Source organism: Elephantulus edwardii, unplaced genomic scaffold, assembly GCF_000299155.1.
Source record: "Elephantulus edwardii isolate Elephantulus edwardi_28Jun2011 unplaced genomic scaffold, EleEdw1.0 scaffold00095, whole genome shotgun sequence".
NCBI classification, from domain to species: Eukaryota; Metazoa; Chordata; class Mammalia; order Macroscelidea; family Macroscelididae; genus Elephantulus; species Elephantulus edwardii.
In genome coordinates this window covers 10,389,531-10,405,605 of record NW_006399845.1, presented here as the reverse complement: position 1 = coordinate 10,405,605, position 16,075 = coordinate 10,389,531, and the positions used below count along the sequence as shown (strand labels likewise).

At 42.5% G+C, this 16,075-nt stretch overlaps 1 protein-coding gene across 1 annotated transcript in view; it reads right to left on the bottom strand.

Annotated features, from left to right (window-relative positions):
* Positions 1 to 975: 975 nt before the first annotated feature.
* LOC102868134 overlaps positions 976 to 16,075 on the bottom strand; it is a 33,325-nt gene continuing 18,225 nt past the window's right edge. Inside the window, exons 8-12 of the mRNA XM_006891226.1 lie at positions 11,125 to 11,258; positions 7,717 to 7,925; positions 2,007 to 2,183; positions 1,213 to 1,362; positions 976 to 1,134 (exon numbers count right to left, since the gene is read on the bottom strand). Of these exons, the coding sequence (XP_006891288.1) occupies positions 976 to 1,134; positions 1,213 to 1,362; positions 2,007 to 2,183; positions 7,717 to 7,925; positions 11,125 to 11,258 (829 nt within the window). The remainder of the gene's footprint in view (positions 1,135 to 1,212; positions 1,363 to 2,006; positions 2,184 to 7,716; positions 7,926 to 11,124; positions 11,259 to 16,075) is intronic.

Sequence of the window (16,075 nt, the reverse complement as noted above, 5' to 3'; positions counted from 1 at the left end):
TTAATGTGGGTTCAAGCACAGGGAAACTCCAGTAGCTCAATCAGTGTCTCTTTAACTGCATAAGCAATAAGGTCTTAATAAAGTATTTTGGGGTATATGGTGGTTCCTAAATCAGTCAACTTTGTCATGTGTCTTCTGTATTGTAAAAATCTCAAACATGTTTTTACTCCCCTGGAAAACTTAAGAATCTAGTGTCATCTTGTTGGTGTTCCTGCCTATTACCTGCTTTCATGGTGAGAGGAATGTCAGGCCTGCTTCTCTGTGAGGATACCTAGTGAACTTGTAGAAACATCCTTTAGAGTCTACACCAGACCTGCCCCCTAAAGCAGTCTTAGGGAATGTGGTCTGGAAATTATTATTATTACTTAACAAGCTCCCTAATGGAATGCAGTTCTGATCTGAAGTACATGGGGCCACAATGAATGGGAATAAACTTGATAGCAGTTATGGTTTTGTTGAGTGTTGGGTTGGTGCAGGCAATTGTAATGCAAGCTTGTGAACTATGTACAACCAGGCATGCTTGCATGGGAATGTGCCTCTCTTTTAACCATGATCTCTGATCTGAGCACTGGTGGATAGTGTTGTGCTGCCAACCAAAAGGTTAGTACTTCAAATCCACCAGCAGCTCTGAGGGGAATAGATGGACAGTCTCCTCCCTTTAATATCAACAAGGGCAGAGAATTTATGGGAGATCACAATGAGTATGATTTAATGGCAGTGGGGATTTTTTTAACCTACTATGAGTAGTTGAAAAGGTTAAATGACTGTTGGGGCTCACACTGAAATCAGAAAGTGATGGTGTTATTCATATTGAGAAAAAGTTTAGTGTCGTTTTTTTCTTTAGTGAGAATTAGCTTGTTAGCTGTGCCCCATCTTCCTCTTCGCATTTTCAAGAATGAGGAGAGGAAATTATCTATGAAGGATTCTTGTTCACCAGGTTTCTTCCAGGGCAGAGATTAGAATAACAGTCCCCACCTAGTCTGCATCTTGAAGCTGCTGGTTCTCGATTTGGAGCTGCTGGTTCTGGGTGGCCAGGCTGATGTTGTCTTGTAGAATGCTAGCCAGAAGGTTGCGGTGGTGATGCTCTGCAGCCAGGGCCTGCTCTTCCCACAGCCTCTGCCAGTCCCGGAACACCTGTTTCCAGGTTCACAAGATGCCTGTTAGTAAGCCAGCCTTGGAGCCTGCTCGGCCTGCCCAGAGGCTCCCACTGACCTGCAGCACATGGCACGTCCTAGCTCGAGTAGCCTGTACATGCAGGTCATAGAGGGTTACCAGGTCTTGTTCTGCAGCATCTCGCTCTGCCTGAAGGCCTTCCAGTTGGAGTCTCAATACTGTCTCCTCCCTTTGCCTTCTCTGACTCTCCTCAGGGACCTTCAATAATGATATTCTTATCTAAGTAGCTGTGCATGGTGCTAAATATTTCAGGAATATTTAGTAACAGCCATATGGGTAATTGCCTTTTACAGCTTTGGAAACAGTAACTCAGAAGTGACTTAACAAAATCACTTGTGAGGGACAGAGTTCAGATGACGCCATTCAGGGGCTAACTCTCCTTGGGGTAAAGTCCAGATTCCAAGACATGGTACAGAAGCTTCTCCCAGCCTTATCTCTGACCGTTCACGTGCTAGGTTCCAGCCAGACTGGCCTTGTGTTGGTCCCAGAACCAGTCCTGGCATTCATTCCCACTGGACTCTTGCACATGCTGTGTTGTCCCCTTCCAGAGCATGCTCACACACCCAACCCTGTTGTATTGGTTTTATATTGTTCACTTATTCCCTATATGTAATGAACAAAAACTATCATTGTGAAGTTCTGCCCTTTGAATCTCCATTCACATGCCATCTGTGACCAACCCCAGCCTGTTCAGGTACCTCATATTCCCACAAGCCCCTTACTCCCCCACCACAGCACTGAGTACTAAGAATTGCTTCATCTGTCTGAATCCCATGAGGACTATGAAAGAGGTATGGACTTGTCTGTTGTAACTCACACTGGATCCTCCCTACTTGACCCCTCCTCACCTTTCCAGCCACCAGGCCTTTCACTTGGTCACCTGCCACCTCTTCCGTCTGCTTGAAATGCTTCAGCTCTTCTTTGAACCAAGTTTGGTGCTGTTCTCGCAATCTCTGCCTCCGGGCCTGAGCCAAGAAGAACTGGAGGGCCAAATCTGGGGCCTGCTGGGCCTTGGTGGGGTCAATTTAGGGTCAGCCAGAATCTCAGGCATGCACACACAACATTGGACACACATTCCAACACATCTTCATGACCAGAACTGTGACCATGACCTAGTCTGGGCAGAGACTCAGAAGGCAGTGGGGAGAGGGACAGAGATTGGCTCTGCCAGTAGGTGCTCTAGAAAGAAGCTTTGAGGATCCCATACCCCTAAATCCAATCCAGTGAAAAGCAGCTCTTTCCCACACCCCTCCCTTAGGGATCCCAAAGCTGTTCGGGCCCTTCATTTACTGCAAGGTCTTTATTTCTCCCTGATGTCAAGAGGGTAAGCTGAAGCCAGATAAGCTAGACTATGCAACACTATTCCCCATAGGACTGCCAGTTTCTGGAGATGACATGTTACCTGTTCCTCAGAGTTCTTGAAAGGGTGATTTTCGTGGCATCCAGTATATAAACATGCTATCCTTTCTGCCATTAGAGGAAAACATCCATAAGCAAAACAAGTGTGGAAAAGATCCCCAGGTCCCCCTCAAACTCCAGACCCACCTGGAGGCTCCTTCCAGATGCCTAGACTTGGGCTTGCTTCTGAATCCATCACCTGCTGAGAAGGTATTGGGAATACAAATTCCACATACTTCCTCTTGCAACGTGTGTGTGTGTGTGTGTGTGTGTGTGTGTGTGTGTAACTAGGTTTTGAAATGAGATCAAGGTCCCATCTGCTTAACTGTAGGACTTCAGGCAGGTGATTGTTGCTTTTTTTATATGGCGTAAAGTATGTATGACTGCATGTTGACAGAGTAGAAAACCTCACGGGCTTTTGTTGGCTGTACTTTTTACTGGAGCAAATCACCAGATCTTTCTCCTGAGGAATCAGTGAGGAAGGTTCAAACTACCAAGCTTTCTTTGGTTAGCAGCTTGAACCCTTTAAGTGTTCCACCACCTGAGTTGTTGGTTGCCATCCAGTAGGCCCCCAGCCCTGTCTGTCTCTCATCGTCCAGTTGGAACCAACTCAGAGTTAACCCTCTATTGTTCTGAGACTGTAAATCACACTAGAGATTGCCCATCTTTCTCCCAAAGAGGCACTTGGTGTTGTTGTTATGTGCTATCGAGTCGCTTGCGACTCAGAGCGACCCTTTGTACAACAGCCCTAAACTCTGCTCTGTCCTGTGCCAATCGCACCGTCTCTGACACACCCATCCCGATTACCCCAGTCACTGAATCATTCCACCTCATAGGGGACCTTCCCCATCTGCGCTGTCCCTCCACCCTACCAAGCATGATGTCCCTCTCCAAGGACCTGTCCCTCCTTGCAATATGTCCAAAGTATGTTAGACAGCGCCTTAGAATCCTTGCTTCCAAAGAGCAGCCCGGTTTGACCCTTTCCAGGATGAATCTGTTTGTTTTCCTAGCAGTCCATGGTACCCTCAATACTCTTCTCCAGCACCACAGCTCAAAGACATCAATTCTCCTTCTATCCTCCTTAGTCATTGTCCAACTCTCTGATGCATAACAAGTGATAGCAAAGACCATGGCCTGTATCGGAATGAGGCACTGGTAGGTTTTAACCACCAGACAGATACTGACCTTTGGTTAGCAGTGCAACTCCCTTTGGACTGTGGCACCAGGACCCTTGTCTATAAACTACATCTGATAATAGCTCCAGTTGCAGAAACTTGTGAATAACATGAAAGAAGAGAAGATGCAAGAGAGACTAAGACAAGGCAGATTTCCAGTCACTGGGGACAAAATGTGGGGCTGAATGTGATTGCACCTTTCCTATGGTTGTCCGTGTGATGCTGGCCCTGTAACATTTCGTCTGAGTCTCAGTTTGCTCATCCAAATTAGAAGCAATGTTTTTGTTGGTGGTGTTTTTTCCCTATTCAGGTATCTGCTACCAAGCCGAAGGTGGGTTCAAATTGTTTTCCTGTCAAACACTCTTCTAGGTGGTATAGCACTGGTGTGTGTGTTGCTGTACAGAGGTAACTCGTGGTTGCTGTGATGCTGAACACTGTGACAGTGATGAGCCAAACGTGGTCATGGGTACCCATGGTGGAGTGTTGGCTGGAGCTTCCTCACTGAAACAAGCCTGGAAGCAGGAGTGGCATCCATTTCCAAAATGGCTTGTCTCCAGAAACTCTATGTACGAACAGTGCTCAGGCCATTCGTTCATAGGGTCGCTATGAGTCATCTACGACTTGACGGCACCTAACAACAACAACAAATACATGTGGATCCTGTGACAAAGCCCAAATATCACAACAGTAGATATGCAAAGCCCTATAGGACCTAATCTCGCTAGTCCTGTCCTGACTTTCTTCATCCAACTGTTGTCCACAAATTGAGCTGATTGCAGTTCCTCAAGGTATCAAGCACTCAGCTTCCTCTAAATCTGACTACCATTTTCTCATGGACTTGCTGACCTTCTGGAATCGCTTCCATCATGAAGTCTTCTCTTTCTTGCCAAGGCTTATTTAGAATGCCCACTGAACCTTGCATTTATAAGAGCTTCCAAGCCCAGATTACTCTGTTGTAATTGCATTTGTACAGCTGATTGTTAACGCTAGGAAAAGAATTTCACTGGGCTGCTCTGCAGGAGAAAGATAGGCAGTCTCCTCCTATTCAATCAACTACCTCTCAAAACCTGCTGGTTCTTGTACGAGTCAGATCCAATTTGACAGTACACACACACAAAATAAAAAAATAAAACATTTTAAAACCCACTGGAGTGGCAGCTATGAGTCATTCCAACTCGACTGTATACAACAACATAGTGCATTTTCAGGGAGCTCTGGTGACTCAGTGGTAAGGAGTTGCATGTGAACCCTAATGAATCCACCAGGTGCTCTGCAAAAGAGAGAGAATTATTCTTCTCCTGTGTCATTCACTAGCTTTGAAAACCTGCTAGAAGATCAGCTGTGAGTTCTGACTTGAAGGTTCTAGACATGACATACTGAGTTATGGTGTTGAAGAAAATTGACTAGCCCATGAACTTCTAAAAGAACAAATAAATCTTGGAGAAAGTGCAATTAGGGTGCTCCTTACATGCAAAGATGATAACACTTCATCCCACATGCTTTGGGTTGTTAAGAGAGGCCAGTCCTTGGAAGAAGACATGATTAGAAAGGTGGATGGTTGGTCGGCAAAAGAGAAGAAGATTCTCAACAAGACAGATTGACACAGTGACTTTTTTATATATATAAAGAAAAACATCTCCATGTATTTTTTGTCTGAAATTTCTGAAACCTTGCTTGGTTCAACACTGTTCTTGCAAGCAGTGTAGGAATGCATAGGGCCACACCAGACCTGAGCATGCTGCAGGCTTAAAGTGACACTGTGATTTTTTTTTTTTTGACACTGTGATTTTAACAATGGGCTTGAGTATGCCAGAGATAATGAGAATGGCACAGAATAGGGCAGGGTTCAAGATCTGTTATGATCTGTTGTTCGTAGGGTTATTAATGAGTTGTAGTCAACTCAACAGCACCTAACAATGACATATATCATTATATGGTAAAAGGATATAATCCTGATGCATGCTTTTCCTGATTTTAAACCATGCATTTTCTCCTCATTCTTCTAAATGACAGCTTCTTGGTTCACATAGAGGCTCCACACATGCACAATATAAAGTGTTCTAGAATTCCCATTCTTAGTGTTATCCATAATTATGAACAATACAGCCAAATGCCTTTACATAACAAAATGCAAGTAAACATCTTTCTAATATTCTGTGCATTAAGCCGTAATCCGATGATGGATCCATTGTCTCTTCTGAATTAACCTTGAGCTTATGGCAATCCTATTAATGTATTACTCCAACCTTTTGAATATTCTTCAGCAAGATTTTGCTTGTGATAATGATATTGTTCAATAATATACACATTTTGTTGAATCACCTTACTTTGGAATGGGCACAAATATGAATCAATAGTTACGCTGAGCAAATAAACCACGAAACTGGACTATATGAAGATGATGTCGCATGAGGCTTGAAGGAAGATTCATCAATAATCAGTGTTATGCAGATAACAAAACCATGCTTGCTGAAAAGGAAGAGGACTTGAAGCACTTACTGAAGAAGATCAAAGACTACAACCTATAGTATTGCTTATGCTTCAAAATAAAGCAAGCAAAGAAATATTCACAACTGGACCAATGGGCAACATCATGGTAAAGGATTTCCTTTTACTTTGTTTCATAGTCAACACCCATGGTAGCCACAATCAAATAAAGATTTAAAAAAAATGCTGTATTGCATGGAGTTCATGCTGACAAGGATCTCTTGAAAGTGCTAAAGGAAAGAATATCAGTTCAAAAACTAAGATGCACATGACTGAAGCCATGAAGCCATGGCATTTTCAGTTGTTTCACATGAATGTTAAATTTAAACAATAAATAAGGAAACCTGGAGAATCAATGCCTTTGATGTGTGGTGTTTAGAGGACAATTGAATATACCATGGACTGACAAAGGAACAAACAAATCTGTCTTGAAGGAAGTACAACCAAGATGTTACTTAGAGAAAAGAATGGTAAAATACTCACATTCTTGGAGCATGAAAGAGAGACAAGTCCTCCGAAAAGAACTTATAAGACTTGTAAAAGTGGGAGGTCAGCAAAATAAAGGAAGCCCTTCAATGAGATATATTGACAAAGTGACTGCAAAATGGACATAAAAGCACAGTGAAGCTTGTGAGAGCAGCGAAGGATCAGGCAAATTTTCTGTTGTACTCAGGATCACTATGAGTAAAGTCAGTGGCAACTAACAACAATGACACGTGCAGTCAGAGTGCTTGTTGGAGGCAAGGATGGTGAGACTTCATATACTTTGGACATGTAACTAGAAAGGGCATTCCTAGGAAGATAATGTCATGGTTGGAAGGGTAAGTGGTCAGAAAAGGTGAGGAAGACTCAGATGAGTTGGCACCATGGCTGCAACAAAGGGCTTAACCACAGTGGACTTTGTGAAGATGACACAAGGTAGACCAAGACTTCAATGTGTTGTAAATAGAGTCACTATGAGTCAGTTGACTAGAGTTGACAGCATACAAAACCTCGATAATTAATGGAGAATTAACAAATTAGTGCCAAGTGTAGTATGTCAATGAAGGGTCCTTCATAAATCCATTCATTGTCCACTGAGGTTATTTGTTCCCATAGCTAACCTACAGAACAGAGCAGAGTAGTCCAGGATGTAAATCTTTACAGAAGCGGACACCCTCCTCTGTCTCCTGAGTGCCTGGTGGATTCAAACCACCAAACTGCTTAGCACCAAAATGCTCAACTACTGTGCCATCAAGGCTCTTGATAGCTTACTAAAAGTGTTCTGTGAATGGAAGATAAAGCAGGCATCTATCATGTTCCTGTGTGGTCAGAGGAGGTGACAAACCTGTGATTCTAAAGGTCCCACTGCCTCAACTTGAGATTCTCTGGATATCTGACTTCTTGGGTGCTGACACAAGGCTTTTACCACCTACAGAAAAAGGACTCTGGGCAGCCTCTGGCCATTGGAGGTCCAGGGGCCTCAAGACCATACCTTTCTTACCTGCAGCTCCCTCAGTGCCTGATTTAGCTGGCTGAGCCCACCATCTGTCAGGGGGCCCCCAAGGAGGCCTGAACGCAGGGTCTTTAGGCCAGCCCTGCGGGCCCTGGCATCCTCCACTGCATCCCACAGGATTGGTCTCACCTGTTTGACCTCCATCTTCCTCCTCGAGGCCCCCAACAAAGCAGCCTGGAGCAAGCTCGAGGAATTTCCTAGTGAAGAAACACTCAGAATGAATAATTCCTTTCCTGTGGAATCTAAAACCCACTTCCTGTAATACTTTTTAACTCATTGCCATCAAGTCAATTCCAATTCATAGCACCCTTCTCTATGGTTCCCAAGGCTGTGAATTGTAATGGGAAGACAGCCCATCTTTCTCCTGAGGTAATACTTTTCATTTTTGTTACTAATAACATTCTACCTCCTTCTTCCCTTCCCCCACCCCTTTTGAACAGTTACACATATGCTGTTGCTTTTCACTAATTGCTGTAGCTGTGTTGTCCTTTTGTTGATCCTGTCTTATCCTGGTCCTTCACATTGCTTCTATTTCTGCTCTCTTCATCCCCTACATACCCCAGTTATCCTCAGTTTCACAAATGGTCTTATGCAGTATTTGACCTTTTATGACTGAGCTATTTGACTTAGCATAATAACCTCTAGATTTGCCTATGTTGTGTGCTGTTTTATGAATTTATTGTTCTTTACTGCCACATAGTGGTCCATTGTGTGAATGTAACACAATTTCCTTGTCCATTCGTTTGCTGATAGGCATTTGACTTGATTCCATCTTCTTGATATTGTAAAGAATGCTGCAATGAACGTAGGTGCCTCTCAGACTCTTATGTGTTCTTGGTGGCATAAATTGTTAGATGCTGTGGAGAAAACCCTCACTCAGAGTAACTATATGTGTAACAGTACAATACTACCCAGTCCTGCCTTGCCATCCTCACAATCTCTGCTCAGTGTTTGCACCTACTGTTGCAGCCATTGTGTCTTCAGTCCATCTCATTGAGGGTCTTCTCCTTCCTTGCTGACCCTCTGCTTCTCCACAGACCCTTGGCAACAGGTTTTCCAATGTAGTTTGTCTTTTGATTTCATGATTGTGCCTTCCATGCGAATTGATTGTGGGTCCAAATAAAATTAAATCCTAAACAATTTAAAACTTTTCTTGCTGCAGAAGGTCAAGGATTGTAGTCTTCAATATGGATTAAAGCTTAACATCAAGAAGACAAAGATTCTCACCACTGGACCAACTGGCAGCACCATGATAGACAAGAGATTGAGTTTGTTAATAATTTCAGCTTGCTTGACTCCACAGTCAACACCCTTGCCACCAAAAGTCAGGAAAGGAAAGACGAATTGCACTAGGAAAGTCTGCTATCAGGAACGTCTCTAAAGTAATAAAGATTAACACTGTCAGTCTGGCAATGAAGGTGCACCTGATCCCAGGCCATGTCTTCTCAATTACTTGCTATACATCAGAGAGCTGGACAATGACTAATGAAGACACCAAAATAATTGATGCCTTTGAACTGTAGTGCTGGGAAGAGTATTGAACATGCTATGGACCACTAAGAAAACAAATAGGTATGTCTTAGAGAGGGTGAAATTAAGTTTCTCCTTGAAGGCAAGGATTTTAAATCTTCTTACACTGTTGGCACATGGCAAGGAGTGACCAGTCTTTGGAGAAAAGACATCATGCTTGGAAAGGTGGAAGGACAGCACAGAAGAGGAAGACCCCATCTGGATTGACATGGTAACTGGGGCAGTGGGGTCGGAGTCAGTGAGACTGGAGCAGAATAGGACAAGGTTCAGTTGGAGCTATTGTACATAGGGTCTCTTGTAAGTCGCAGGTGACTCTAGGCACATAACAACAACACCATTTAATATGATGTTGCTTATTAAGGAGTTCTTCTTACTTTACACTGAGGAGTAATCCATACTGAACACTACAGTCTTAAAGTTTCATCAGTAAACACACCACATTTTCATTTTCTGCAAACAAAGTTGTCTTCTCCATACCACAGGCCTGTAGTGAATCTTCCTCCAGCCCTGGTGTGGTGTTCTTGTAGTTTAACTTGTAGAATTATTGCCTCAGCATACAGACCAAATGGTATGGCAAAAGAATACAACCTGATGAGCACTTTTTCTTTTTTTAAATTGTGCAGTATCCACTTATTCTGTTTTCAACGCATACTTTGTTTCTGTATAAGTTCTACATGAGCACAACTATGTTTCTATAATTCCCATTCTTCTCCATGTCATTCATAATTTATTATGATCCACATGGGTATCTTTCTGGTATTCTCTGCTTTTAGCCAAGATCCATCAGATATAAGCAGTGATGTCCCTTATTCCATGTACTCTGCTGAATCCAATTTTAATTTCTGGCAGTTCACTGTTGATATACACCTCCAGCCCTTTTTGGAATATCTTGATCTAAGGGTTTTTCATGGTTTGCCTCTTTTTATCTCTTCAGGACTCCAGTCAGGCAAGCTGAACTCTACCCTGCCTGCTCCTCCATTTTCTAGAGGAGACAACTGAAGCTCAGAGAGGTCAAGTAATTTCCTCTCTGGTGAGTGGCTGACCTGAACCTCAAACCCAGTTCTGATACTAAAGCTTGTACCTTTGGTTGTAATATCAAACTGACTTCCAGGGAGTGCTTTCTTGACTGTCCTCCACAGATTTATCCCTGAAAGTGCAGACCAGTCCAACTTATTTTCCTCATTCCACAGGGCCTAACATAAGGAGAGTTCTGGGAAAGTCTTCATAAATGGTCTTTGTTGACTTAAGGGGGGAGTGGAAAGGCCTGACTTTTTTTTCTTCTGTTTTCTTTTTTAGGGAGCTCTATTGGCTTAGTGATAAGGAGTTGCACTGCCGAACCAAAGGCATGTGGCTCCAATCCATCAGATGCTCCTTGGGAGAAAGGTGGGCAGTCCCCTCCTGAACAGTGTAAAGCCTCTGAAAACCTGCTAGAGGGTCACTATCAGTCAGTTTTGACTTGATGGTACATAACAACAACATTTACAGTTCTGTTAAAAAAATGTAATCTGTATCCACCCACCTATCACCTAGCTTCAGCAGTCCTCTACTCCTGGCCATTCTTATGTGGCGTATGCCCCCAACTTGATCTTTCCATATTCTTTTGAAAAAAATCCTTGACATCATAATGTCTCACAGAGGCTTAATTTTTAGTGGCAGAGTGGTTTTAGGTAAGTCCCTTCCCACCTCTGAGTCATCCTTTCTTTCTTTACCTATAAAATAGGTTCCTCTCTTTTTCCTTATCTGTAAATTAGATCTGCCTTCTTGGATCCCAACTCTCCCAGGAGATCAGACTGCATAGTGGCACAAGTGAGGTTCAAGGTCAGATCCCAAAGCTTCTGCGGAACTCCACACTCTCTCCCGGGGTACCTTGGGGGTCCAGGCGAAGTAGTAGGCCAGTATAGTTGTTTCCTCCCAGGAGTCTTGAGACAATCCAGGGCAGGGAGCCCTCTTCCTTCTCACCGAGAGCTTCACCAGCCAGCACCTGCAGCAGGGGGCAGTCTCTGCCAGAGGAAGGGAGGAGGACATGTCTACCGGCAGGGAAAACAAACTAGCCGGAATCACACAGCTGTTGGGAACAGCTGTTTTGAACAGCTATTGTGAACAGTTACTTCTAGTCACTTTTCCCCCCCAACATGTTGGAATTTTATTTTTTTTAATTTATTAATTTCAATGAAAATTTATAGACTTTGGATTTCCATTCATTCATTGTTGCACTTTTCTCTGCTCCCAACGCTCCCCCCCACCCCAGTACACTACCGTTTTGGAAAAGTAAAAGCAAAATTCTTTCATTGTTTTACAATCCCTCCCCGCAGGTCCACTCCACTATGCAGCCTTCTCTCTGGACTCCTGTCATGACAAAAATACCTAATCACATATCCCTTTTAAACAGTTTTCTCCCTCATCTGTTTCAATGCAGTATACATTATTGAACGCATCTTTCTCAGTCTCTCCCCCACCCCGAGGTCAGTCCTGTTTTACAACAGTGGCACCATGCAGTATTTGTTGTTTTGTGACTGAGATATTTCACTCAGCATAATGTTCTCCAGAGTCAACCATTTTGAATAATATTGCATGAGTTCCTTGTTTTTCAATGCAGCATAGTATTCCATTGTATGAATATACCAGAGTATCTCTATCCATTCATTTGTTGATGGGCACTTAGGTTGTTTCCAACTCCTTGCTATTGTGAACAAAGCCACGATAAACATGGGTGTGCATATATCTGCTTGGGTGGCATTTATGGTCTCTTTGGGGTATAGTCCCAGTAGTGGAATTGCTGGGTCAAATGGTATCTCTATTTGCAACTTTTTGAGAAAGTGCCATACCGCTTTCCACAGTGCTTGCACCATTTTACACTTCCACCAACAGTGAATAAGGGTTCCAGATTCTCCACAACCTCACCAGCATTGGTTGCTATTCTGACTGGGGTGAGATGGTATCTCATAGTTGTTTTAATTTGCATCTCTCTTAGAGCTAGGGATTTTGAACATTTCTTCATGTGCTTGTTAGCCATCTGAATGCTTTCTATGGTGAAGTGTCTGTTCATATCCTGTGACCATTTTTCAATTGGATTATTTACCTTTATCTTGTTGTGGTGCTCAAGAACTTTATAAATTCTAGATATAAGTCCCTTATCTGATATGTCATTACCAAATGGCCTCTGTTATTTAAACAAGCACATAACAAAATTGAACAGGTCATAAAATACTGCCCAACATAAAAATTAAGTCCTGAACCAGACAGTTTCATGGGAAAATTCTATAAAATGTTCAGAGAAGAACTAACAACAATTCTATTCCAATTATTCCATGACATAGAAAAAAACAGGGTACTCCCTAGGTCATTCTATGAAGCAAACATAACTCTGATACCAAAGTTAGATAAAGACACAAAAGATTCCCACAAATCAATATTCCTCATGAACATAGATATTAAAATTTTCAATAAAATTCTAGCCAGTAGAACTCCACATCACCTAAAATAAAGTATATCATAACCAAGTGAGATTCATATCAGGGTTGTAATTTTATTTTAACATTAGAAAACAAGTAGGGTAACCCATTATTTGAAAGTCCATATTTTATTTCATTCCCAAGAAAGGTGATCCAACAGAATGTGGACCCTATCAGACAATATTATTAATATCACATGCAAGCAAAATACTGATGAATGAAGATCATTCATAAACATCTAGAAAGGGACATCATGTTTGGGAGGCGGAAGGACAGTGCAAGAGAGGAAGAGCCTCGATGAGATGGATAGATTCAATGATTGGGGTAATGGGAGTAGGTAAGGTTGGCACAGGATAGAGCATTTTTTAGACTCTTGTACATAGGGTCGCTATGAGTTGCACGTGACTCGAGCTGAATTCTATGAAGAAGAATGTGACATCAAGAACAGAGGACAATTCATCAATAAACCACATTGTCAATACCCTTGGTACCAGTAGTCAGGAAATCAGGAGACATATTGCACTAGTTAGGTCTGCTGTTAGGAAGCTCTCCAAATTATTGAGAAGTAATGATGTCAGTTTGAGGACTAGGGTGTATCTCATTCAGACCATGGTCTTTCTGATTACTAGCTATGCATCTGAGAGCTAATCAATGAATAAAGATGACAGAAAAAGAATTGATACCTTTGAGCTGTGAGGTTGGAAAAGAGTACTGAACATCCCATGGTATACCAGAAGAACAAATATGTCTTGGAGAGGGTGCAATTGGAGTGCTCTTTGAAGGCAAGGATGATGAGGCTTTGTCTGACATACTTCAGGCATGTTGCTATGAGGGGCTAATGGCAGAGGATTAGCAAAGGAGAGGAAGACCCTCATCCAGGTGGATTGACATGGTGACTGCTACAGTGGGCTCCATAGTGTCAGGAAGTGTTAGGATGGCAAAGGATAGGACAGGATTCAGAACTGTTGTTCATAGGGTCGCTATGGGTCATACTTGACTCAAAGGCACCTCAGAAGAACAACAACAGTGTATTACATAATAAATGACGTTCTGGTGGCCGAGTGGTAAGCTGTGCTGCAATTCTGAAGGCACACGGTTCAAATCCACAAGCTGCTCCAAAGGAGAAAGATGGACAGTCTCCTTCTGTGTGATTGACTGCCTTAGAAAATCCACCAGAGGGTGAGCTATGAATCATTTCTGACTCAGTGATTGTTGTTGTTGCTGTTATGTTCCTTTGCGTCGAGTATGACTCATAGCGAACCTATGAACTAAGTATCTGAACCTAGTCCTGTCCTGTGCCATCCTCACACTTCCTGACACACAAGAGCCCATTGCAGTAGTCACCGTCACCTTGTCAGTCCACCTGGTTGAGGGTCTTCCTCTCCGTCACTGAAACTCCACTCTTCCCAACATCATGTCCCTCTCTAAGGAATAGTACTTCCTAGCAATATGTTCAAAGTATGTGAAATGAAGCCTCATTATTCTTGCCTCCAAAGAGCACTCTGGCTGCACCCTCTCCAAGACATATCTATTCATTATTTTGGCCTTCCATGGGATGTTCAGTGCTCTTCTCCAGGACCATAGCTCAAAAGCGTCAGTTATTTTTCTGTCATCTTTATTCATTATTCAGGTCTTGGATGCGTAACAAGTAATCAGAAAGACCATGGCCTGAATCAGACGCATCTTGGTCCTCAAACTGACATCACTATTCCTCAGTAATTTGAAAAAATCCCTAATTGCAGATTTTCCCAGTGCAGTTTATTGTCTTATTTCCTGACTGCTGGTACTAAGAGTGTTAATTGTGGATCCAAGCAAGATGAAGCTGTTGGCAGTTTCAGTCTCCTCTCCATCATGACACTGCCTATTGGTCCAGTGGCAAGAATCTTTGTTTTCTTGATATTGAGATGCAATCCATACTTAAGGCTGTATTCCTTGATCTTCTACAATATATGCTTCATAAACCTCCTCACTTTCAGTAAGTCAGGTTGTGTCTGTCCTCTGCATAACACTAGTTATTGATGAGTCTCCCTCCAATCCTGATGCCACACTCTTCTTCATAGATCCAACTTCTCAGATAATTTGCTCATCATAGATTTGACAGGTATGAAGATAGAATACATCCCTGACATACTCCTTTCCCAATTCCATTCACACAGCAGCCTCTTGCTCCAGGTATAGGTTCCTATAGCATATTCAAGTGTTCTGGGATTCTCATTCTTCTCAATGTCAGCCACAACTTGTCATGATCCACACAAATGCCTTTGCATAGTCAGTAAAGCACAAATAGACATTCTTCTGGTATTCCTTACTTTAAGCCAGGATCCCTCTGACGTCAACAATGATATCCCTGGTGCCACGGCCTCCAAATTACATAAGTAAAGGGAAAAAGCCATAGATCATTTTCAGTGTTACAGAAACACCATTTGACAAATTCCAACATCCATCCATAATGAAAATTCTCAGTAAAATAGAAGGGAAGTTCTTCAATGATTAAGAGTATATATGCAAAACCATTGCCAAAGAAAGAGACTGAAAGTATTCTGCTAACAAAGAGGAACAAGAAAAGATGACCTCAATATTGTACTGGAAGATCTAACCAGGGCAAAAAGACAAAGATGTTGTTTGTTGTTGTTATGTGCCATCGAGTCACCTGCGACTCATAGCAACCCTCTGTACAACAGCCCTAAACCTTGTTCTATCCTGTGCCAATCTTCTTGTCTCTGATATATCTACCCCAATAACCCTAGCCACTGAATCAATCCATAACATCGAGGGTCTTCCTCTCCTGTGCTGTCCCTCCAAACTCTCAAGTATAATGTCCCTCTCCAAGGACTACCTCCTTGCAACAAGTCCAAAGTATGTCAAATGAATCTTCAGAATCCTTGCCTTCATGGAGCAGCCTGGCTTCACCCTCTCCGGGATGAACTTGTTTGTTCTAGTAGTCCATGTTGTATTCAGTACTCTTCTTCAGCACCACAGCTCAAAGTCATCAATTCTCCTTCTATCATCCCTTGTCATTGTCCAGCTTTCTGATGCATAGACAAATACGGGAAATATATTTAAATTGGTAAAGAAGAATTAAGAGTATTTCTATTAGCAAATGATAGGATTCTATAAATAGAAAATCCCGACTCAATAAGAAAACTACTGGAATTAATTGAAAAGTTGAAAAAAGTAACAGGGTACAAGATCAAGATAAAAAAAATTAACGGGATTTCTCTACACCAACGAAGAGAACTCAGAAAAGGAAATCAGGAGAACAATGCCATTTACAGTTGTTGTTAATGTGGCGCCGAGTCGTTTGCAACTTATACCGACCTTATGTACAACAGCCCTAAACCCTGCTCTATCCTGTGCCAATCGCA